This window comes from Salminus brasiliensis, chromosome 14, assembly GCF_030463535.1.
Source record: "Salminus brasiliensis chromosome 14, fSalBra1.hap2, whole genome shotgun sequence".
Lineage (NCBI taxonomy): Eukaryota > Metazoa > Chordata > Actinopteri > Characiformes > Bryconidae > Salminus > Salminus brasiliensis.
This window is the reverse complement of record NC_132891.1, coordinates 35,281,653-35,306,652: the sequence shown is the minus strand read 5'-3', so window position 1 is coordinate 35,306,652 and position 25,000 is coordinate 35,281,653. Positions and strand designations below refer to the sequence as shown.

Genomic DNA, 25,000 nt, shown 5'->3' with positions numbered 1-25,000 from the left:
GAACACACACTCCGCTGCTTTTAGGCTTTCAGAGCTAATTTCCACACATTGACGCCGGAGCCACTTAGGCTAAAAGGCTAACAGAAGTGTGTGTGTGTGTATGTGTGTGTGTGAAAGCTAATGATTGCTTTTAGAGAAGGTGGTCCGGCAAACTGCTGATTTAATCAGAGCTGAAAAAACTGACAGCTTCACTTTACCTTCAGTGAAAGCAATTCAGTTAAGAGCTGCAGCCCCTTTCACAAAACACGCGAGAGGTCAAAGAGCGAGAGCGGTCCGCTCTAGACCTCTACTGAGAGCACTCTAGAGGGCAACTAGCCACTGTTATGACCCTCTCCTGGGTCTGTAATAGATTATTGGGTATTGATTGACATTTATAGGGTTAACCAGAGCAAGGCCGAGGGGAAATGCTCCCGAGGGGGTGGACATGTCAAGGATCTGACCTCAGAGTCAGTAACGTGGTAACGTGGTCAGAGGGATCCACAAACTAACAAGAGGGGTGATAACAGCACAGTATACTGTATAATAGGCTAACACATGGATATCATATATTTACAACCTCTCTCTCTCCTTCGCTCTCTCTCTCTCTCTCTCTCTCTTTAGGTGTCTAGAACCGGGGTACCGCTGGAGAACAAGAGTCAGAAATCAGTTCAGATTGTGACCTGTGCTCCTGATTGGTACCGTCATATCCACACACAGATTATAATATAATGTACAACCTCAATGTATATACATAGTTTGGACAAAAGTATTGGGACACCTGCTCGTTCACTGTTTCTTCTGAAATCAAGGGGATTAAAAAGAGCTGATCCTGCTTTTGTCGGAGTAACTGTCCCTACTGTTCAGGGATAAATGCTTTCTACTAGATTTAGGAGGTTTAGCATTGCTGTGAGGATTTGATTGCATTCAGCACCAAGAGCTAAAGTTAGTAAAGTCAGGATGTTGGAGGATTACCACCACACCACCTCATCATCATCCCAACTCATCCCAAAAGTTCTGGATAGAGCTCCACCAACATCAGTCCAGAGAACACAGTTCTTCCACTGCTCCACAGCTTAATACTAGGGGGGCTTTATACCCCTCTACTAGCCCACGCCTGACATTATTAGGCAGCAGCATGGTGCCAATAGGTTCATGATGTTGATCTGCTCCAGAGAGTATGTATAGAATATGCCCCCCCCCCCCATATTAATTTGATTATTTTTTAGTGTGTTTTTAATTTTCACACTAATGTTTGTGTGTGTTAGCTGTGTGATGTTCTGGGACCTCCGCACTCCTCCTGTCGTGGCTCAGTCTCTGATGGAGAGGAAGCAGAAGACCGAAGAGCAAATACTGGACAACCCATACGGAGTCCCCAGTACCTTCAAACATCTCGACCTGACGTGGAAGCCTCTCCTAAGGGTACACACACACACACACACACACACACACACACACACACACAAATATTAAGCTTCAACAAAAAAACGGTCAAACCTCTGGATGGACTGTGGATCCAGATCACTGTCACTGCTCTATGACCCCTCTGTGGTGGTGAACACACACACACACTAGTGAACTAGGGGCAGTAAGCACACACACACACACACAGAGCGGTGGGCAGCCAACTCCAGCGCCCGGGGAGCAAAGAGCCCAAGGGCCCAACTGTGGCAGCTTGCCGAGCCCGGGGTATCGAACCCACAACCCTCATCATCAATAGCCCAGAGCTCTAACCGCTGAGCCACCGCTGCCCCCTGACTGTCTCTCTCTCTCTCTCTGTGCTCTCTGTCTAGGTGACTCTTCCCAAAGTAGATGGCAGGGGTGAATACAGCCCCCTGAAGTTCAGCCTGAGAGAGAGCACATTCAGCAGTTCTGCAGGTGAACCAATAACACCCTGCACATTTCTCACACAGCTGTCAAAAGTTTGAGGACACCTCAAACAGTGTTGAAGGCATATGTGGGCCAGTCTGTGCCTCTGAGAGTAATTTGGGGAAGGAAATGGTCAAATCACTGTTTAGGTAAAAGCCGCTGACCGGCAGTTCACACACACACAACCCCAGCCTGGCCTCTGAGCGCAGCAACCTGCACTGTCCCACCTACACCGACCCACCTGCACTGTCCCAACTGCACAGACCCACCTGCAATGTCCCACCTACACCTACCACCTACTATCTCACCTACACTGTCTGAGAGGTGTTCTAGCTAACACAGACACTAAGAGGGGTGTTCTAGCTAACAGAGGTACTCTGAGATGTGTTCTAGATTTTAAAAAGCAGCTAGATATCTACTCTAGCTAACAAGAACCTGCTTTGGCTAACATTTTAGCCAAAGCAGTCAATCTTATATGTGTTCTAGCTAACAGAGACACACAGTGGTTCAGAGGGCTGTTGTAGCTAACAGCATTTACAGCTAATGTTCTAGCTAACAGAAGCACTTTCAGAGGTGCTACTAATCACACTGACCTTTACATACTGACCTCAGAACAGCAGTCAGTACCGCACCCCGGCGCTTTAGAAACACACTGTTCTAGATAAGCAGCGAGTGCTTACACAGCAGTTACACGCAAGGTAAGCAGTGCCCACCCGAATCTCTGGAAAGGAACACAAACCCCACCCTGTCCTCACACACACAGGGGGCTTTGTGAGACCCCATGCACACCCTCTTTAATTCACCTAATCTGCACCTCCCCCCAGCCCTGTGGAGACACTCTCAGGCGTAAGATCATATGCAGTTCAGAGGCCATGCAGGTTCTCCTGTCCACCTGTACAGAGCTGATCTCCTCAGTGTCCTCTCTCACCCCTCCAGAGAAGCTCCCAGCTGGAGCAGAAAGGCTGGAGGTTCCTCAGTATTCCCAGCTCCAGGTGCCATCCGCCAAACAGTCCAAGCAGTCCAAGCAGCTGGAGGACATCAGCACCAAGTTCTACGTGGGCACTGAGGTGAGTGTCCATGTATGCAAGCCTTCCCAGACTCCTCTGTGTCTACTCTGTGAGAGCTCTTTGGATCATGGGGGGTCCTCTACATTTTTCACATGACTCTGTATACTTTGTGTGTTCTGTATATAACAAGGAACATTGTCCATTTGTCCTCTCAGGATGGAGAGATTGTGTACACAGACTGGAGACTAGAGAAGGACAACGACTCGGGACGACTCTTCAGTAAGAGAACACACGCAGACATAACGCATGGACTAATAGTAATACTGCAAAATAATGAACAAACCAATAGTAATACTTCAAAATAATGAGTGGATCAATAGGAAAGGCTTCATAATAATGAACGAACCAAAAGAAATACTCCAAAATAATGAGTAGACCAATAGTAGGGCCCCAAAATAACCCATGGACCAATGGAAATGCTCCAAAATAATGAACAAACCAATAGAAATACTCCACGATAATGAGTAGACCAATAGTAGGGCCCCAAAATAACGCATGGGCCAATGAAAATGCTCCAAAATAAAGAATAAAAAAAATTTTAATACTTCAAAATAATGAGTGGATCAAAAGTAAGGCTTCAAAATAATGAATGGGCCAATAGAAAAACTCCAAAATGAGCAGACCAATAGTAAGGTCTCAAAATATCACATGGACCAATGGAAATTCTCCAAAATAATGAATAAATGAAAAGTATTGCTTTAAAATAACAAACTGACCAATTGCAAGGTTCCAAAATGATGAGTGGGCCAATAGTAAGGCCCCAAAATAATGCATTGAAATACTCCAGAATAGAATAGAAATACTTCAAAATAATGAATGGACCAATAGAAGTGCTCCAACAGGAATAACATCTCTTAGATGTTTTCCCTCCTTCTCCAGTAAAGTTGAGGAGATGAGCAGCTGCAGTTTTGGTCTGGAGCAGCATTGTTGTGGCACAAATTAGAGGATGTAGACCTGCAGCACTGATGGAGCTGTAGATCAGCTCTGGCTGGGGTTAGCGGAGTTACTGGAGATGGTGTGTTGTTCAGCTGTGGGTGGCTGGTGAGTAACCCTGTCTACAGTGAATAAAACAGTGCTCACATTGTCTGATTTACAGGGTAATCAGACAGTATTAAGACAGCTGGGACTGCGGTCTCTCATTACCGTCACTGAGCTTTGAGAGCAGCTCTGAACACATCAGCAATAAAAGCAGAGCACGCCGAGCTCAGCCTGACGGCTTCTGGCAGCAGAAGCGCCGGCTAATTCCACGGGAAGCTCTGCCCCCCAGCGCCACTAGCAGAGCAATTTGGAGTAATTACGCCAACGAGATGCTCACGCAGCGCCCACACACACACTCCCACTCCTCTACACACCCCATTCATACACTCCTGCTCCCTGTACTTCTACAGAGCTCCCAGCAGAACACTAGAGCTCGGCCTGTTACTGAGGGGTTAATCAGGCTGTGTTAGAGTGATTGGAGGTGGGGGGGTGGCAGGACATGAGCTCCACCTGGCTCCACCACTCATTACAGAGACATTAGGAGGGATTAAACAGCATAAATAAAAAATGCTAATTTGGTACATTATGGCTTTTAGGAAAGAACACACACACACACATTGTGATTAAGTGTGTATACCATTAACTGTGCCAATGTCTCTATCTCTCCCTCTCTCTCATTGTTTTCTCCCAGGTCCTAAACCCACTCACTGTTTCAGAGTTCACGACGGCCTGGTCAACACGGCCCTCCGCTCTCCTTTCTTTAAGGACATCATTCTGACTGTGGGAGTGTGGAACTTTGCCATCTGGAAGGAGGGCGTGATGGTGAAGGCCCCGTTCCTGCTTCCATACCTACACACACACACACACACACACACACACACACACACACACACACATACACACACATATATATATATATATAAAAGCTTCCCAGACCAAAAATGACTCACCTTACGTGTGGTGGTAACTTCAGGCTCCTGCAGATGGTGCTGCTTGAGGATACTTGCGGGGTGTGTGGCAAAACTCAGACTTTGAGAATACTACAGTACAGTGCAGTGAGGGTCTCGTTAGATGTGTGGAAAATGGGTCGCAAAGCAGATGCAGTTAATGATTGGCTATAAGGAGCGACTGCATTTGGGCGTGACGGGAAGGAGCTGAAATTGCAGGTGTTACGGAAGAGTACGGTTATACGGATCTACCAGCAGTGGCAGAAATCCCTACAGTCTACAGGAAACCCTATTTCCTGGCGAAAGTGACAGACGGGGATCGTCGCCGGGTTTCTTGTGCCTCTTGTGCTTTTAATATCTTCATGGAAATTGATTATAATTTTTTACAAATATATATCTAGGCTGTGAAACGTGGCGACTGTGTTATCCTTGATCCTTCTTCTCTCAAAAACAAGGAATATTGGTCTGAAGCTGCTGCCTCTCCTCTCCTGTTCCAGAATGGTCCGCTCATGCTGTCGCCCTGCTCGCAGAAGAACAGCACGGTGGGCTTCTGGTCTCCGACCCGGCCCGCCGTATTCTTCATCGGGAAAGAGGACGGGAATCTGGAGGTCTGGGACCTGCTGGAGAAAACGCACGAGCCCTCGCAGACCCACAACATCACCACCGCTCCGATCACCTGCATCAGACCCTGGGTCATCTCACGTTAGTCTCAAACCCGAGCTCTGTAAACACACTGATATCAGCACTACAAGCACAGCAGCCTGTTCTGAGTGTAGCGTCAATGGACCCTTATGGGCCTGATCCATAAAACCTTACAAGGATGTTTTAAGGACGTGTTTTTAAACCCGATCCAGTTTCGATCCTTTGTTTTTACCACTGTGTTCTAGCAGAGCGCCCTCTGGTGGCATCAGCAGACATTATTCCCAGCTTTTTTTAAGGAGGTACAAATTAGCTCAGTCTGAATCAGCCTGTTTATTTGTAAAGCATAAAAACAGGATGGTGATGATGTCTAAAAAAATTTATTAAGCTGTCGTTGGCGCATAAAACCACCGTCAAAAACCTGGTACCTCCAAAACAGCAGCTTTACAGGACTTTCAGTGAACTTTCAGTTTTACTTTCACATTGTGGAGCATTTCTGTTGGTCCAATCATCATGAAATTCTGATCAAATACAAATAAAACAACTGCCAAATTCACATTTTTCAGAAAAATTGCTCAATCGAGATGGAAACGTTTAGGTTTTATAAGTCGAACATTAGCGGAAACTCTGCAGTGTTATCACTACTGTGGGACTGCACAAGGATGGGTTTGAGCTGTATAGTAACCCGAGTCTGATCTTGTCTGAGCAGCAAAGCAGCAGCTGTTGGCCGTGTCGGACCACATGGGCACCCTGCATATCCTGGAGGTGCCATGGAGACTGCGCCACCCATCCTCCAACGAGGTGAGGAAGAACAGCAGGGCAGGTGTAGAACAATTGAGCAGTTTTGGTGTGTGAGGTTCAGAAAGCCAACCTAGTTCAGATCTGATTCCTCAGAACTTCATAAATCAGTTAAAGCAGCATTATGCGAGATTCTGTATTTTTTGGCTCCTGGGTTCCCTCTACAGTTGTGGAGTATAACTCACTTTTACTCCACTGCCATAAATGCAAATTCTTGCCCATTCATTGACAGATATCTGTACACATGTGTTTCTGGACAAGCTGAGAAGCATAGAGAAGCATGTGGGCTGAGGCGGTAGAGTAATGACGGAGTGGAGCATCAGCAGGATCCTGAAGCTGATCATTTATTATTAAAAATGCGACATAATGCTGCTTTAACTCAGTAAACAAACGGCTAAAACTGCAGCAGCCGTCTAGAAGCCTTACTTTAGTCCATGTTTATAGATTACAGACAGTCAAACAGTGTCAGGAACCACATACAGAAGTCTGTTAGAGGTTACTGACCACCTCCACGAGCTTCGAGGACAGTGTGTGATGATTTAGACCGGCAGTTAGCGGCGCAGTGCTAAAGGGTTACTTATTAGCCTCGTAGCTCCAGTGCAAAGCTATAGAAGCAATCAACCTGTTCGCTTCACCACGGCCTGCCTTGCAGAAGCTGAATGTGAGCATGTACTTCGACAAGGAGGTGGAGCGCCTGATCTACTTTGAGAAGAAGCGGGAGGTGCGAGTAAGAGAGAAACGGGAGGTGGATGCCGAGGAGCAGAGGAGAAAAAAGGTGGGGGGCTCATTCAGTTTGGGTGGAGAACACTGTCTTCTCTATTGACGATATAATAACCTATATAGAGAGTTCTGCATAGGCCTGTACACCAATCAGCCATAACATTAAAACCAGTTCTGGACAAGCATAAGAACCTGAGACACTTTAACAAGAACCAAACTGTGATGTTCTAGACGACTGGATCCCCAAAACATCAGGCAGGTCTTTTGGGATGTTTCCGGCTTGCAGTGGTCAGTACACACCAAAAGTGCCCCAAGGAAGGACAACCGGCGAACCAGTGGCAGGTTCATGGGCACCTGAGGCTCACAGGACTTGGTTACAGGATCTGCTGCTAACGGTAGTTTTGGTGGCGGATACCACAGCAGAGGTCAGAGGTCAGATCTGTTGTGGTGGCACAAGGGGGACCTACTTAATGTTAGGTAGATGGTTTTAATGTTATGGCTGATTAGTGTATATTATTGAACCTCATAGATTATGACACTACCACCACCATGTTTATCAGCGAACTGCATCAGGTTCAGTATGATTACTGAGTGAGACTAGGCCATTTTTCAAGTGACTTCACACACACACACACACACACACACACTCTTTACTGCTAAAAATGTCCATCACTCCTAACGAAGTGGAGTGTTTATCAGTGTGTTGGTTCTTTGGCAGTGTGTAAAGCTCTGAGTGGAGCTCATTCATCTTTAACTACTATTCAATAACTATTATGAATTATTAAATATCTCTTTTAAATTATTCAGTTTCTACTAACACTTGAACCTGTCAGGCGGTGCGATGGGAGTGAACTGTTGAATATTCATTATTACATGTAAGGACTGAAATGACTGTAATCGTGTCCAGGAGGTGGGAGCTGTGTCGGTAAAGACGGTGGAGGAGCTGGAGCAGGAGGAGCTGAAGGAGTGGGAGGAGTACTGCAAACTGGAGAAGTTCATTCTGAAGAAAATGAGGCTACTGTCTGAATCACCGGACACAGAAGAGAGCTGACCACACACACAAACACACACCAGCTGCAATGTTCACATACGAGCTTTTTGTTTCATACACCCCTGAAACTCCCCGCCCTGCTTCACTGTTTTTAATAAAGCCCTATTCTGTTACATTAAGGAGACAATATGTTCAATGTATATAGGCTGAATGGGTGGGGCTAAACTGCTGTAGGCTGAATGGGTGGGGCTAAACTGCTGTAGGCTGAATGGGTGGGGCTAAACTGCTGTAGGCTGAATGGGTGGAGCTAAACTGCTGTAGGCTAAATGGGTGAGGCTAAACTGCTGTAGGCTGAATAGGTGGGGCTAAACTGCTGTAGGCTGAATGGGTGGGGCTAAACTGCTGTAGGCTGAATGGGTGGGGCTAAACTGCTGTAGGCTAAATGGGTGGAGCTAAACTGCTGTAGGCTGAATGGGTGGAGCTAAACTGCTGTAGGCTAAATGGGTGGAGCTAAACTGCTGTAGGCTGAATGGGTGGGGCTAAACTGCTGTAGGCTGAATGGGTGGAGCTAAACTGCTGGCATTAGGTTTCTATGCAGGCAAACTGTCCATAAGTGGAAGTCTGAGCGTAACCTTGAGGGTGGGATGGATTTCAGTGCGCTGGGTTCTGGTTTCCTGCCTGGATTCATTAGAGTGTACGGTTCACTGTAACTGTGTCCAGGCGGAGCCCCCCGGGGGCAGTGGTCTCGGACAGCTAATCGATGATGGGTTGATGGGTTTCAGACTGACGCAGTCGCTCTAAATTCAGATAGGATCAGGTATTGATTCCCGCAGCAGAAGCAGCTCTGAGAAATCTAGAGCTCTGGAGAACGTCCGGCTTCCTGCAGAAACACCCAAACACTCCTCGACCCACAGATGACGACTGGGCTGCTCCGTCCATTAAGCACCAGTAACTGTCTGCACCGTGTAACAGTGTATAGAGTAGTGTAACAGTGTGGTATATAGTGTAGTGTAACAGTGTAGTGTAACAGTGTAGTGTAATAGTGTATAGAGTAGTGTAACAGTGTGGTATATAGTGTAGTGTAACAGTGTAGTGTAATAGTATAGTGTAACAGTGTAGTATATAGTATAGTGTAACAGTGTAGTATATAGTATAGTGTAACAGTAGTAAATAGTGTAGTGTAACAGTGTAGTGTAACAGTGTGGTATATAGTATAGTGTAACAGTGTAGTGTAACAGTGTAGTATATAGTATAGTGTAACAGTGTAGTGTATACTGTAGTGTAACAGTGTAGTGTAACAGTGTGGTATATAGTATAGTGTAACAGTGTAGTGTAACAGTGTAGTATATAGTATAGTGTAACAGTGTAGTATATAGTATAGTGTAACAGTGTAGTGTATACTGTAGTGTAACAGTGTAGTGTATACTGTAGTGTAACAGTGTAGTGTAACAGTGTGGTATATAGTATAGTGTAACAGTGTAGTATATAGTATAGTGTAACAGTGTAGTGTATACTGTAGTGTAACAGTGTAGTGTATACTGTAGTGTAACAGTGTAGTGTAACAGTGTGGTATATAGTATAGTGTAACAGTGTAGTGTAACAGTGTAGTATATAGTATAGTGTAACAGTGTAGTGTAACAGTGTAGTGTAACAGTGTAGTATATAGTATAGTGTAACAGTGTAGTGTAACAGTGTAGTATATAGTATAGTGTAACAGTGTAGTGTAACAGTGTAGTGTAACAGTGTAGTATATAGTATAGTGTAACAGTGTAGTGTAACTGTAGTGTAACAGTGTAGTATATAGTATAGTGTAACAGTGTAGTGTAACAGTGTAGTATATAGTATAGTGTAACAGTGTAGTATATAGTATAGTGTAACAGTGTAGTGTAACTGTAGTATATAGTATAGTGTAACAGTGTAGTATATAGTATAGTGTAACAGTGTAGTGTAACTGTAGTATATAGTATAGTGTAACAGTGTAGTATATAGTATAGTGTAACAGTGTAGTGTAACAGTGTAGTATATAGTATAGTGTAACAGTGTAGTGTATACTGTAGTGTAACAGTTGACCAGTGTGTGTTGGGGAGTGGGAACAAATTAATCACACACACACACCCTTATACACACTCTTGACGCAGTGTGTTAAGAAAAAGTAATAAAAGTGAGGAAAGTACACTGACGTAGATGCGCTGAAATAATAGAGCGCGCACACACACACTTACACACTCACACACACTCACACACACACACACACACACACACACACACAGCTGACAAAAGACACCTCTGCTGTCTGCCCAATGCAAACGGGAAATCCACAAGCGTCACTGAACTGGAAAAACAAACCAACAGCATCATCCTCTCTCTCTCTCTCTCTCTCTCACACACACACACACACACACTCTCTCTCACTCTCTTTCTCTCTTACACTCACTCTCTCTCACACTCACTCTCTCTCACCCTCTCTCTCTCATTCTCTCTCTCACCCTCTCTCTCTCACCCTCTCTCTCTCTCATTCTCTCTCTCACCCTCTCTCTCTCTCCCAGCCTCTCTCTCTCACACTCACTCTCTCTCACCCTCTCTCTCATTCTCTCTCTCACCCTCTCTCTCTCACTCTCTCTCTCTCTCTTTCTCTCTCACCCTCTCTCTCTCTCATTCTCTCTCTCACCCTCTCTCTCTCTCCCAGCCTCTCTCTCTCACTCTCTCTCTCTCACCCTCTCTCTCTCATTCTCTCTCTCACCCTCTCTCTCTCACTCTCTCTCTCTCTCTTTCTCTCTCACCCTCTCTCTCTCTCATTCTCTCTTTCACCCTCTCTCTCTCTCTCCCAGCCTCTCTCTCTCTCTCCCTCTCTCTCTCACTCACTCTCTCTCTCATTCTCTCTCTCACCCTCTCTCTCTCACTCTCTCTCACTCTCTCTCTCTCCCCCTCTCTCTCTCTCATTCTCTCTCTCACCCTCTCTCTCTCTCCCAGCCTCTCTCTCTCTCTCTCTCTCTCTCACACACACACACACACATACACACACTCTCTCTCACTCTCTTTCTCTCTTACACTCACTCTCTCTCACACTCTCTCTCTCTCACACTCACTCTCACTCACCCTCTCTCTCTCTCTCTCTCTCTCTCTCTCTCTCACTCACACTAGTGTGACACTGGAACTGTGAGGCTAATGTAGCTAACAAGTAATGAAAGCTTCTGTACACCAACCAGTGCTTCTCACTTTCACTGTTTTCTGCCCGTGTGTGTGTGTGTGTGTGTGTGTGTGTGTGTGTCTGTCAGTAGTGTATCTATGATCGAGGAAGGTTTCAGATGAGCTGCCAGACTTCCTTCAGACTGAGGAAAAGAGAGACGCAACATCAAACAGCAAACAGCCCCCCGAGCCCCCCTCTAATAAACCCTGATTAAAACCTGTGAAGGGCACTGCGTCAATGGAATGTCAGTACACACACACACACACACACACACACACACACACACACACACTTTCAGCCAAGGACTTAAAGCAACATCATGGCAATACTGATGTTATTTAACGCAGCGCCCCCCTCAGTCTGCTACAGTTAACTGTGTCTACAGTCAGTTCAGCATTTCTATTGGTCAGTTCATCATTCTGGAGCATTTCTATTGGTCCGTTCATCATTCTGGAGCATTTCTATTGGTCCGTTCATCATTCTCGAGCATTTCTATTGGTCCGTTCATCATTCTCGAGCATTTCTATTGGTCCGTTCATTAATTTGGAGCATTTCAATTGGTCTATTTATTACTCTGGAGCATTTCTATTGGTCCGTTCATCATTCTCGAGCATTTCTATTGGTCCGTTCATTAATTTGGAGCATTTCAATTGGTCTATTTATTACTCTGGAGCATTTCTATTGGTCCGTTCATCATTCTCGAGCATTTCTATTGGTCCGTTCATTAATTTGGAGCATTTCAATTGGTCTATTTATTACTCTGGAGCATTTCTATTGGTCTGTTCATCATTCTGGAGCATTTCTATTGGTGCGTTCATTAATTTGGAGCATTTTTATTGTTTTTTTTTTGTACAGAGAGAGCAAGAGAGCGCGACAGAGTGAGAGAGAGGTTGTTTACATGTTGAGAGTGGAGAGAGTAGCAGGAGCAGAGCAGGCCGGGTTCAGGCCAGCAGACACGTCCATATCAAATATCAGCTCCGTCTGAGAAAACACACTTCACCCTCAGCCTCCTGTTATGACTACAGGAGCTCTCTCTCTCTCTCTCTCTCTGACACACACACACACACACACCAGCGTTCCTCAGTCTCTGACCTTCATAAACAGAAAGTTAACAGAAAGTCCTGCTTCCTCAGTTTCTCCCCCCTCAGTGCATGCTGAAGATGTTGTCTCCACAGGTACCCGGTCGTCCCATGATGGAAAAGAGGACGGGACACATCGGATAAGGCCACCTTCGGGGTCCAGTTCTGGTGCCCACTGTAGGTGCTTCTGATGGTGGACAGGGGTCAGCATGGGCACTCAACGTTGGACGGTACCAACCAAGCACAGTCAACACTGGCCTCCATAAACAGCCGCCCCGGGGTGGACTCAGCACTCCGCTGCAGCCGTTCTTCTGCCCACAGGAGGGGAAACTTCGGCCCTGAAGCAAAGAGGAAGTTCCATCCAGTGCTGAACGTGGAAAAGATCGTCTTTCCATGTTTCCCTCTAATCAGGCCCTCGTTCAGGCAGCCAGCCACCAGCTCCACTTCAGAAGTTCAGCGCTGGATGGAAGGGCGGCGACTAGGCTGAGGTTTCTGGGTCAGAGCCAGATATCACAGGTGTCCACCAGGTTAGATACAGACAGTAAAGGAGAGCAGGGTGATGGATTAGGGAGCACTGCTCGGGGGATGGGGGGATGGGGGGATACCCACAACTCAGTGATCTTCAGAATGAGGGGGATTCCAAACCGACAGCTTTCCCGACAGGCCTGTGGATTTCACCCCTTAACCCCTTAAGACTTCAGAACCTCAACCTCAACCCAGCGGATACTGAACAACTCCCACAGTGGCACTTACTGATCTATTCATACTGGTTTATGAGTGATTCATAGTAGAAACTGAATCATTAACAGTTAATAAATAATTCATAGTGGAGACAGAACAAATCATAGTTACTGAATAATCCATAGTAATTTACTAATCCAGAATAATTCATACTGTAGTGGCTTTAGTAGAATTCAGTCTACACTGCATAATAGTAGATACTGAATAATTCATAGTAGATATTTAAAAAATCATACTGTAGTAGTTGCTAAATAATTCTAAATTGAATAATTAATAGTTTATAATTTATAGTGGATACTGAACAAACCATAGTATACCCTAAATAATTCATACTGTAGTAGTTTCAGTAGAATTCTGTCTATATTGAATAATTCATAGTGGATACTAAATAATTCATAGTGGATATTGTCAGTCCATATTGAATAATCAATATTTTAATCATTTGTAGTAGTAACTGAATACTTCATACTGTAGTAGTTTTAGTAGAATTCAGTCTATATTTAATAATTCATACCGCAATAGTTGCTGAACAATCCAGGCTATATTAAATCATTAATAGTTTATCATATTTCATAGTAATTACTAAATAATTCATGGTGGATACTAAATCATTCATATTAGATACTGAACAACTTCCACAGTGGCCTTTACTGATCTATTCATACTGGTTTATGAGTGATTCATAATACAAACTGAATCATTAACAGTTAATAAATAATTCATAGTGGAGACAGAACAAATCATAGTTACTAAATCTACAATAATTGCTGAATAATTCAGTCTATAATATATAATTAATAGTTGAAAATTCATAGTAATTACTGAATAATTCATGGTGGATACTGAACAAAGCATCATAGATACAAAATAATTCATAGTGGATAATGTGAGTCCATATTGAATAATTAATAGTTTAATAATTTGTTGGATACTGAATAATTCATAGTGGATACTGAACATGGTCAACACTAAATCATTCACAGTAGATATTTAATAATTCATACACGACTTCCACACAGGTGTAGTAGTTACTGAATATTTCATATATATATTTCTATATTGAATAATTCATACTGGATACTGAACAATTCAGCTATTACTGACTTGGAGGAGGACTGTGTGTCGGTGCCTCCGGCTGTAGCGCAGTAAGGAACAGTCGCAGACGTGGGTGAAATATATACTTTAATGTGAAGATATATTTCTCAGTATCAGTAAAGAGGATCAGGGTCACTTTCATCACATCAGGCTTCTGTCCAATGTCTGAACAACACAGCTGAACTAGACTGGTCTCACACACACACACACACACACACACACACACACACACACACACACACACACACGGGAACAACAAGCATTCGTACAACATTTCCCAGGTGGCCGAGGGACATTAGATGACAGAGAGGGGAGAGAGAGAGAGAATAAGGGAATGTTAGACAGTAAAAAGGAGCAGCTCACATTTTCGTTAAGTCCAGTACCTTTTGCAGGTGCTGTCAGCACTGACCCAGGGTCAGTCCAAACTCCACCCTCTCTACAATAGAGGCCAGAGTTCTGCTGTGAGAGCAGTGCGTGGAGCCTCTGCACACTTTAAGCACCAGTACAACACTAGTGTCACCACCAGCCCAGGAGGTAAACCTGCCCTCCACACCCGTCCAGACTCCCAGACTCCGAGGAGCAGTGACCAGCGCCAGCAGTGTGAGCAGAACCTGCAGTTTATGACCGGTGCCTTACTGAAGAACCCCCAAAAGAGGTTCTTCTGCGGCCGTGTGGAGCCCCTTTGTTTTGAAGAGTGCACTTCCTGCAACAGTCCAGATTCCACGTCGGTGCAGGCCGGTGTGAAGAGCAGGCTTCCAGCAGAACTGGGCTCTGGTGAACCGGGCCGGTGGTGAACCCATTCATATTCTCACAGACAAACAATTTCTTTAGGCTAATGTACAGATGTTTGAGCAGCTGCCAAACGGAAACACAATCACGATTTGACCAATAATTAAAATACTCTCTATTTACACGCATAAATACAGACGACTGCAGCAGATATTCAGACACGCTTCAATCTGACGGTAAAGCTTTTGACCACGCCACGCTCTCTGGACTCGACCCGGGCCATCGGCGCTCGGACCGCTCCGGAAACCAGCCTACAGGAACGTTTACAAAAACAAACAAACAAACAAAAATCGCTCAATCCCCTCCGTTACTCGTACCTTACGGCTGCAGCGGTCCGATTAGCCCCGCTCGTCCTGCCCAACGCGTCCAGCGTCTCTCTCTTAGCGAGTGGGTTTATCTGATGCCGATCCACAGGCCGAACGCTATAAGGGTCACTGAGAAAGCCGTCAAAAATTACAAACATAGAATATACTCCGACTGGATTTGTACAGACTGGAATCTGATAAATACTGACGAGTTTGCATCCCTGGACTGCTCAGAAACGGCCGTATTGCAGGTAGAGGGCGCAAGCGTGTCCACCACAAGCGAACTTCCTGCGTAATATATATATATATATATTAAAAAAATGGGTACTGCTGTTCTTATTAAATATAATAATTAAGGTTCTACCAGCTATTCTTAAATATTAGATTCACTAGTTACTATCAGGATGTCTGTCATTCAGGGGACTCGGAGTAAAGCAGGTTTATTATTATATTAGTATTTTTATTAAGATGAGGCTATAGAGGCAGGGCCTAAGGATTACACGTATAAGAACGTCGTAGGATGTCGGTAATGGTATAGAATATTAAGTTCGGGGTTGAGAAATAAGACAGAAGTGAATTAAGTGTGTTTAGAGTTGGAGTTTCAGTTCTGGGGGTGTAATTCTATGTCGTCGCCGCCCCGCAACAACCTTGCATGTCCAAAAAGTCAACTTTTCAACTTTCAATGAAAGTGGATGTAATTGGATCTTATTCCCGGTCATTCTGGAGCATTTCTATTGGTCCGTTCATCAGGAAATCATTAAATTTGGACACGGCGTAAAGAACAGCTGACCGATTCACATTAAAATCAGGATACAAGGGGGGTGGGGGTAGGGGGTTTGGTTGCACCCTGCCTGTCAGAAGTGGGAAGATCGAGCTCGTCACCATGGGAAGGTTTTCTGAGTCAGTTTGCAATAACTGAACTTTTTAAATATTAAATTCAAAACTGCAAAACTGAGGCTGAGAACGAAGCTCTCATGCTGTATTACCAACCTTCCAGGAGGTTTATACCACTGAGCCAACCACAAACACACCCCGAATACACTCTATATATTTTCCTGTTAGTGTGCAACTGCAAAAGTTTGCACACCCCGGTCAAATAATACATTTTGAGGGTTTTTCCTAAGTAAAAACAAGCAAATAAATAATTTTCTGACTTTAGTAAATTGGAAAAAGCAGGTGCCATTACTTTTGCAACATCATATTTAATGTGTTTTTGTACGCATTATTTTTTTATGGGTGATATTAAGCAAATGATCAGTAATTATGCTTGAATATGCAGTAGTGTGTAGATCTCAGCTTTCTTTGGGTTCGAAAGTCACGTGTAATTTGACCGGGGGTGCCAAAACATTTGCACAGCACAGAATTTAGGGAGTTCCCAAACTTCCGACAGCAGGTTTATGAAGCTCGGGGATCTAACCGGGCGGTATACAGTCGAATGATCTGGGCTGTATAGCTTAACGACTCTGGAGTTTTCATTTTAAGACGTTCGTGGCGGAGGGATTTTTGTGTTTCGGGTCTCAGGGTGAAGGTACTCCTCTCCTTCTCCCACTGTGAGGCTGTAGGCCTGTTTACTGTGTACCTGAACTCCCAGCCCCGCCGCTAACCAGAAAACAGCAAAAGGAGGCTCCGTAAGTGCATTGGTTTAGATTTCCGCCACATTATTGTACCTGTACTTAAACAAAACAAAAAAGCTCTCTGCTGCCTTAAGAACCACCTTTACACAATTAAGGCACCTGGCTCACCCCTCGGGGCTCAATGGCTTCTTCTAATAAGAAGAAAACGACAATGGCGACGACGACGTAGCGAACGCAGGACACAGACAAAGAGGAGTCCGATGAGGAATGTCAGAGAGAGAAAGTCCACTGTGTGGGAGAGAGAAGCAGCCACTGGGATTATCCAGTAACCACAGATCCAGTGCCACCATCAAGCTCTCGTAGTGTTTCCATTGGGTTTCAATAGCCAAACCCTGGTCGCTGACCTCGCACCGTCGCCCGGATCCAGACCAGGCCAGATTGGAGTACTCTCTGCCCCAACACGCCTGATCCAACTCATTAAACTTACAAATGCACTCGCTCATAGCAACTGTTGCCAGGTTGGACAAGCTTTAAGGACCCGTTTGACCTACTGAGAGCCTGCAGTATCCGAGATGGGCAAGACAGGCTCAGAGGACCCCTCTGATGATGGGCGTGGGCAAATGGGGCCCATCGTTACAGCCCAACATTATCTCACATGGGTTCCACCTAGACCCAATGTGCATCGTACAGCCCAGATGGAGGGCTGTTAACCCCTTCTGGTCACATCACTGACCCTAGTGGGACCCTGGTGGGCATCCATCCGTGGGGCCAACATGGAACCTATGGACCAAACTTGCTGGACCCCAGTTGGCTAACTATGCAGGCCCATCATGGACATGTTAGCTGGGATCCTGTAAAGCTCACCCAACGTTTCAGTGTGTGAGATGGACAGGTCAGGGGCAGGGAATATCTGGCCGGCACCAGGTCTCCAGGACTGTGCTGGAGAACCCCCGAGTGTCGAGTGTTCAGGGTTCGAGTCAGTAGCCCACGTTGATCTTGTTCTTGTTCAGCTCCCGCTCCAGGTTTCCGATCAGCGTGTCAATGCTCTCCTGCAGGTCGCGCAGGTTCACCCTGTTACTCAACACAGGGCTGATCTCCTGGATCTTCATGTAGGCCTGATAGGTGTGCTCTTTGGGTCTGTGCTCGTCTCTCTCCAGGAGGATCTCGCCCCAAGACTTTAAGGACTCAACGTCCTCCTGCTGCTGAGATCCACTAATGCTAACGATCTCCTCGCTCTGCTCTCCTCCGCTCTCTCGCTCCTTCTCCACCTCCGCCGGAGCGTCCTCTGCGCTCTCCAGCGCTTCGTCCGCCTCGCCGATGTCGGGTTCAGAGGCTTCTCCCTCGGCCTTCTCCTTCGCCCTCTCCTCGTGTCCCGCGCTGGCCGGCTCTTCGCTGGGAACGTCGTCGTAGTCGGCCTCTTCCGAGCTGGTCTGCTGGAGGTACGTTTCCCTGCACTCGCTCCAGTCGCCGGCGTAGCGGTTGCTCGGGCTGTCCAGGCGGCCGGGCCGGGGTCGGAGGACACCGGTCGCGCTGTTTCCCATCAGGTTTAGCACCTGAGGGCGGTCCTTTCTCCTTCTCACCGGAGCAATCACAGCCGGGGCCAGCGCTGAAGGAGGAGGGCTGTCCGGGCTGGGAGATGAGGGAGATGAGGGATTACCGTCTGCGTCCACAACTGGAAGAGCGGGAGAGAGGAAGAGAGTTAGGGAAAAGACCTAATTATGGATGGAAAAGCATGTAGAGACCGATTCATGCAAAGGAAACTCATGCCAACCACACACACACAGGTTCAGAGAACAGCAGCGTCTCCCTACTCAGGCAGCCAATGCTCTGTACCAGTCCAGTGCAGCTGATTATTTCTCTGAGGGCAATAAAACTGGTCTAGGAGGTCATGAAGAAGACGGTACGTTGGACCTACAGGAGCGTAAGAAGCCTCCTAACAGTCAATGGTTATCGAGAACCCTGTAAAATTCTCCTCTACGGATTTGCTGGGATTCAGGAACCCCCCCTCCCCCTCGCATTACACCACCGGCCCTCCGCCTCCGGAAAGCTGGAGCAAAAGTTCATGTTCAAACCACACCAGTCCAAACCAAGTCCCTCCAGTTTACCTGCCTGGCTCAGCTCATTAGGCCGAGGTGACCTCTCCGCTGAGTTTAGCTGCGGCCTACAGGGGGAGGCGATGAGACAAAACAAACACATCAAGAGCATAAATATGGCAAAACAGCTGACCCTCACTGCAAGCACTTCAGAACCGGGCCGGGAACTCGGTCTGCTGTTTGGAGCAGAGCTAACTGCAAAGCTTTCCCTCTGGGGAGGGATGTTCTGGTGTTGGCTACCCCCGCCCCCCCACAGAACGGTAAGAGCAGGCGTGTGGACGGTTTTGGGTGGATGTGGTACATTTTGCAACAATTTATAATAAACGTATTAAAAAAAGCCCACACAATACAGAAGCCCCGCCCCTTCTGATGCTTAGCTTTGATCATTGACTGTGATTTCCGCTATCCACCAACCCCTGAATAAGACTGATGGGTAAATATTTATATAAACTGTTTTCAATTAAATATGTTCTAAATATTAATATTGTATTTTGAGCATTTTGGCTTTTATTGAGTGAAATTCTTCGCCTCAATGTTGCGCTCCACATCATTGTCCTTCGTCCGAAGGCCGGACCGACCGTCTAAACACGGAGGCCGCTCCAACTCAATGTAAACAGAGGGAGGAAAGACGTTATGGACCTCAACAGCCCACAGCAAACAGAACTCGAAGAGCCTGACCGGGTCCCAGAACCTCTTAAATGTCTCAGACGATCTCTGCAGACAAACGGATGATAATGTATATATAACTGCCCACAAACAGTCTTAGGGGGATTATTAAGGTTTAAAGGTTAATACAGGTTATGACATAATCATTACATCACTACAAAGCTTCAGTGAAAGGAGGCTTTCGCTCACTGTTGGCCACGTTAGCCCCGTCTGCTTGACTGTGCTTCATTTAATTCATTTTTACAAACATAATTTCCATATTTTCCTCCCTTATAAATAAGACTGCTCTTTATTGTGCCTCATTAACAAAGAAAAGCTGGGAATAATGTCTGCTGGTGGCGCCTAGAGGACACCAGAGGGCGCTCTGCTAGTACACAGCGGTAAAAACAAAGGATCGGAGTGTCAATCAAAGCACCAGCTTTATGGGTGGGTGAGGAGGGGGTCGCTCCAGGGCTGAGGGAGGAACCGTGCTTGGTAACTCCTGCTGGAGGTGAAGAGGACAATGCCCCTGTTCTCTCCGGAGCTCTTCTCACCACCGCGGCCCTGGCGGGACAAAAATACCCGACGGCCTCGACTCCTCCCGCCCCCAATTCCTCTATTTTTTGCCCTTCATTCCATCCGTCCACCGCTGGGCGGGCGATCCCCGACTGTCCGCTTCCTCCAGCACACGAAATTATACATCTAAGCTCTGACTAGCGCAAACACACACCAGAGCACAAGGGCACTCTGGCTCGCACCCACAGCCCCGGTCTGAGCTGGAAGGCGGCCCTCTGGGAGGAGGCTTTAAGTACAGCTCGGCTGCTCGGAGTGTTCGGGGTGAAGCGCTGGGCTAAAGGTTAGGTCAGGAATGTGTGTAATTATAGGCTGGGCTTATTGCATTCTTGCCTGCTGGAAATGGACATGCAATAAGAGTGTGTGTGAGTGTGTGTGAGTGTGTGTGAGGGCGAGTGTGTGGCGGGGGGGGGATGGGAGGAGTTAAGGCAAGGTAACTTTATATAGATTATGAGACTTTATATTTTATATAGAGGAGATATCCAGATCCTCTGAAACAGTGCTTGGACCCCTAAACATCTGGTGGTGGGGAGGTGGGGTGTTAAGAACGGAAGACCAGGGTTCGATTCCTCAACTAGGCAAGGACATTGTCTTTAACAATAAAGGTTCTTCGAGTGATGCCATAGAGGAACCACTTTTGGTTCTATTAAGAAGCTTTTTGGCAACAGAACCTCAAGAACATCGAGTGAAGGTTCTTCAGACCTTTAGGTGGTTCCTTACACACATGTAAGATTTATCATGGTCTTAACTTAGGACCACCTTGATCAGCATATGCCACGTTTTCTTTGGAGTTTGATGGTTTAGCTGGTCTACAGGTTTCATCAAGCCAGACCACCAGATTGACCAACCTAGCAAGACCTGCAAGCCCAAACCCAAATGCAACATACGCTGGTCAGGAGCTGGTTAGCCAGCCAGTTTACCGGTGTATGTTTTCACCTGGATGACCAGCTCACCGATCAGCTGGACCAGCAAGGATCAGCTTAGACCACCTAGACCAGCCACCAGTTAAAGCTGGTCTTGAGCTGGATTTTTCAGCAGGGCCGGTTACGCAATCTTCAACATCTCCAAACTTCACAGGCGGGATATTGCATATCGAGTATCAGTTATTTTTAAACCCGATCCAGTTCCGATCCTTTGTTTTTACCCCTGTGTTCTAGCACAGCGCCCTCTGGTGTCCTCTAGGCGCCACCAGCAGATATTTTTCCTACCTTTTATTTTTTAATTGAGGCACAATAAAGAGCAGTCTTATTTCTAAGGGATAAAAATATAGAAATTACACTGTTGGAGCATAAAACCATCGTCAAGCAAAAGCCTGGTATCTCCAAAATGGCAGATTTACACTAACTTTCAAAGGGAATAAATGTAAAAACAATTTATTCCAAGTAAATCTGGAGAATTTCTATTGGTCCAAAAAAATTTAATTCAGCAGAAATTGAGATGCAAGGTTTTTTCGTCAGCCCCAAAAGCCCTGCATATACATAACCCTTCATATTTCTTTCGCTCTCATAATGACTTACGGTCGTAATTATCATCAACTCCACAGGCCCTAAAACAGAACCCTGTGGGACCCCACAAGATATGCTAAAGCGTACAGTTTACCAAACAATACAAAATACACAACAGTTATGATGCATTACAGTTAATAATAATCCATACAGGACTGAATAGGAGGGTTCGAGGGGTTCATATCAAAACCGGACTCACAATATAACTGCCTCATTAATTATGTATCGAGGTCATTAAATATGTTATCAAATAGACGGGAGTAACTCTAAACTCCAAGCTCCCAACCCACATTTCTGGAAATCCGCCCACCCCCCACACCCCCCCTCCACTTCTCACACACTGCACTGTTGTCCTGCTGTCCCTCGCACTGAGGAATTCTTCAACAATGACATCAGACCATCCAAGAGCCATGTAGCCCAAGACCCTGCACACGGCTCTCTCGCACTGCCTCTCGCACACTCTCGCGCTCGCTCTCTTATTTTGTCTGGCATATCATTTACAGTTTACCAGTGGTCCCCGAGTCACGCAGCTGTTGTGCATTGTGTGTGTGTGTGTGTGTGTGTTTGTACACGTGCATGCCTGTAGCTGGTCATAAGGGGTAAGTGATGGCTCTTCAGGGCTATTTCGCCCATTTCTGGAATGCTCCCCTCAGGGCTGGGGATTTCTCTCATGGCCTCACACCCCCAGGGCTTCGGTTTACATTACAATACCCCCCCCCACACCCCTCAACCACACACCACCACCCCCACCCTCCTCGGTTTCTCTCCATCTCATGATGTGTAGAATGGCTGTTGGCTCCGATGGCTCCCATATGGAAGCGAATGCACTATGTTTAGGAACCGCAGGCGTATCAAAGCCCGGCGTGGCTTCGGCCTGCAGAGACACGAACCACAGAAAGCATCTGAACCTCATGTCTGAAGGCAACTCTGACCCATTCTGCGTCACACAGCATCACGGTCCTGCAAAAACCCTGTATCTCCTGTACGTTTCCGCTGTTCTACACTTTTTGACACGCTGCGAATCTGACGGCTGTTCTTTATTTTGTGATACAATGGACGGACCAATAGAAATGCTCCACAACGACCTGAAAGATGAGAAGGGGGTTTACCTTCTCCTTTAAAGCTGCCATTTTGGAGATACCAGGTTTTTGTCTGCCATCAGCAGCTTAATTCAGCTTACCTTGTTTAAAAAAAAAAAGCTGGGAATGATGCTTGTTGATGGCACCACTTTTTGACTTTGATTGACAGGTCTGCAGTTTCTGTCAGAATTTCATGATGGACCAATAGAAATTCTCCAAAATTATTTCAATTCATTTTTACATTCATTTCTACTGAACGTTTAGAAGGTTTTGGAGAAAGCAGGCTCTTTCCTGAAGGGGTTATATTCATTTTTGCAAACAGAATTTTCTTCTTGTAGCTCTGTCTTGTGTCTTATTTAAAAAGAAAGGACACCAGAGGGCGCTGTGCTCGGACACAGCGGTAAAAACAAAGGATCGAAACCGGATCGGGAGATGCTAGGCTAATGTTGCTGACCAACACTGGACCCAGACGGTCACCAGCTCCAGGTTGCTACATGGCTGTTAATGTAGTTCCAACTTAAACCCGTACCTATTCTCCACCCCACCCCATCACACGCCCCCTTTTGACACGTGCACAGACAGCCACGCCTCTTTTTCGAAGGCAACCAACCAACGCGGGAAGGGAAGAGCGCCATCTACCCACCCTAGAGAGAGCAAGGCCAACTGCGCGCCAATGGCTAGCAGCGTGATCGGGATTCGAACCAGCGACCCTCTGATCACTAATACGCATCAATAAACTTCACTTAGTGGGATCCATTTACGGGATAATGTTGAGGACAGTCCCGTCATCAGTGTTTGTTAGCAACGTTAGCCTAGCACCTCCTGTTAAAAAACCCAAGCCAGCACACGTCAGATACCAGCCATGTGACTGCGTGTGGGGGTCAGTGATCAATCAATCGATCAGTGTGTTTGATTAGCATAGCAATGTGTGCTAGTGCTGCATTCTCACACCTGGCCAGAGCTGCAGCAGATAGTGCAGGACCTCGATGTGCTTCTTGAAGTGCAGGGCGCTGGCCAGCTCCTCAGAGTCCACGAACACCCGGTTAGTGTGGCACGAGGCGTCCTGCCTCTGGCTGAGCAGCACCGGCCCGAAACACACCGCCAGGTTCTGGCACGTCATCTTGTTCACCTCGTGATGGGACGCCACGCGCTTCAGGTGGTCTAGAAGCTTCCGCAGGGTCGCCTGGAAGGAGACAGAAGAGGAGAGGAGAGGAGACCTCACTAAATAAGGCTGTTCCAAAGCCCACCAGAACCTCACATGGGTCCCATCTAGGCCCTATATGCAGTGTACAACCTAGATGGGGACCACAATTTAATCCCCTCCTGCTGCCATCACTGAACCTGGTGGGGGTCCATATACAACGTGGGGTCAATGTGAAACCTATGGACAAAACTTGGGGAGGGGGGGGGGTTATCTGGGACTGTGGGACGTTCCAGTACCTTCTCGACCTCTGGCAGGGTTTCGAGCAGGCTGACGGTGTGCTCCGAGTCGGCAGGTTCGTTCTCGCAGCCGCTGGTTCCGATGAGCAGCGGCCGCTTGGCCATGGCGTCCAACACCGCTTCATACAGAGGCTTAGAGATGAGGGGAAACGGCAGCTCTCTCAAATAGTCCTTAAGAACACCTGCAACACAAGAAGGCCAGAAGAAAGTAGGTAGGTGAGATCTTTTGAGCTAGTCTGAAGAACAGCGCTTGGGTCCAGGCTTCTCCTCACAGCCAGCACAGCATGGATGTATTCAAAAGTATTGGGACACCTGTTTGATTATTTTGTATCTTCTGAAATCAAGGGGAATTAAATAATAATTAATAAAGAGGTGATCCTGCTTTTGTTGGGGGAAGAAGGATTTTACAAGCATTGCTGTGAGGATTTGATTGCATTCAGAGACAAGAGCTTCATCATCACACCTCATCATCCCCAACTCCCCACACTCATCCCAAAAAGTACTGGATAGAGCGCAACCATCTGTCATTCCAGCTCAGTGCTGGGGGGCTTCATAAATACCCCTCTACTAGCCCACGCCTGGCATTATTAGGCGGCAGCATGATGCAGACAGGTTCATGATGTTTATCTGCTCCAGAGGGTCCTATTCTATTGGCAGTACTTCTTCTCTACAGCGACTAGACAAGCTGTGTGTGTGTGCGTGTGTGTTTGCAGCAATGAGTGCAACCTAAAATAGGTAAAGTAGGTGAATGCATTCAGTATTATAAGAGGTGTCCACAAACATTTGGACACGTAGCCTGTACATAGGAGCAGTACCTGACAAATTACAGAGGGCAAACTCTCACAAAGCCTTTCACAGGGCTTCTCCGAACTGCTGGCGGCTTCCGCTCAGCTTGGCAGCCGAAGGCAAG

At 46.4% G+C, this 25,000-nt stretch overlaps 2 protein-coding genes across 2 annotated transcripts in view; one reads left to right on the top strand and one right to left on the bottom strand.

Annotated features, from left to right (window-relative positions):
• dnai3 (dynein axonemal intermediate chain 3) overlaps positions 1–8,164 on the top strand; it is a 19,907-nt gene extending 11,743 nt beyond the window's left edge. The window contains exons 14-23 of the mRNA XM_072696212.1: positions 601–674; positions 1,245–1,398; positions 1,770–1,854; positions 2,782–2,912; positions 3,068–3,131; positions 4,582–4,712; positions 5,335–5,539; positions 6,186–6,277; positions 6,927–7,049; positions 7,902–8,164. Of these exons, the coding sequence (XP_072552313.1) occupies positions 601–674; positions 1,245–1,398; positions 1,770–1,854; positions 2,782–2,912; positions 3,068–3,131; positions 4,582–4,712; positions 5,335–5,539; positions 6,186–6,277; positions 6,927–7,049; positions 7,902–8,045 (1,203 nt within the window). The 3' untranslated portion in view covers positions 8,046–8,164. The remainder of the gene's footprint in view (positions 1–600; positions 675–1,244; positions 1,399–1,769; positions 1,855–2,781; positions 2,913–3,067; positions 3,132–4,581; positions 4,713–5,334; positions 5,540–6,185; positions 6,278–6,926; positions 7,050–7,901) is intronic.
• A 6,034-nt stretch (positions 8,165–14,198) lies between these two features.
• The window catches only part of syde2 (synapse defective 1, Rho GTPase, homolog 2 (C. elegans)), a 37,662-nt gene continuing 26,860 nt past the window's right edge, over positions 14,199–25,000 (bottom strand). The window contains exons 5-7 of the mRNA XM_072696072.1: positions 24,091–24,272; positions 23,602–23,833; positions 14,199–18,427 (exon numbers count right to left, since the gene is read on the bottom strand). Coding sequence (XP_072552173.1) covers positions 17,733–18,427; positions 23,602–23,833; positions 24,091–24,272 — 1,109 coding nt within the window. The 3' untranslated portion in view covers positions 14,199–17,732. The remainder of the gene's footprint in view (positions 18,428–23,601; positions 23,834–24,090; positions 24,273–25,000) is intronic.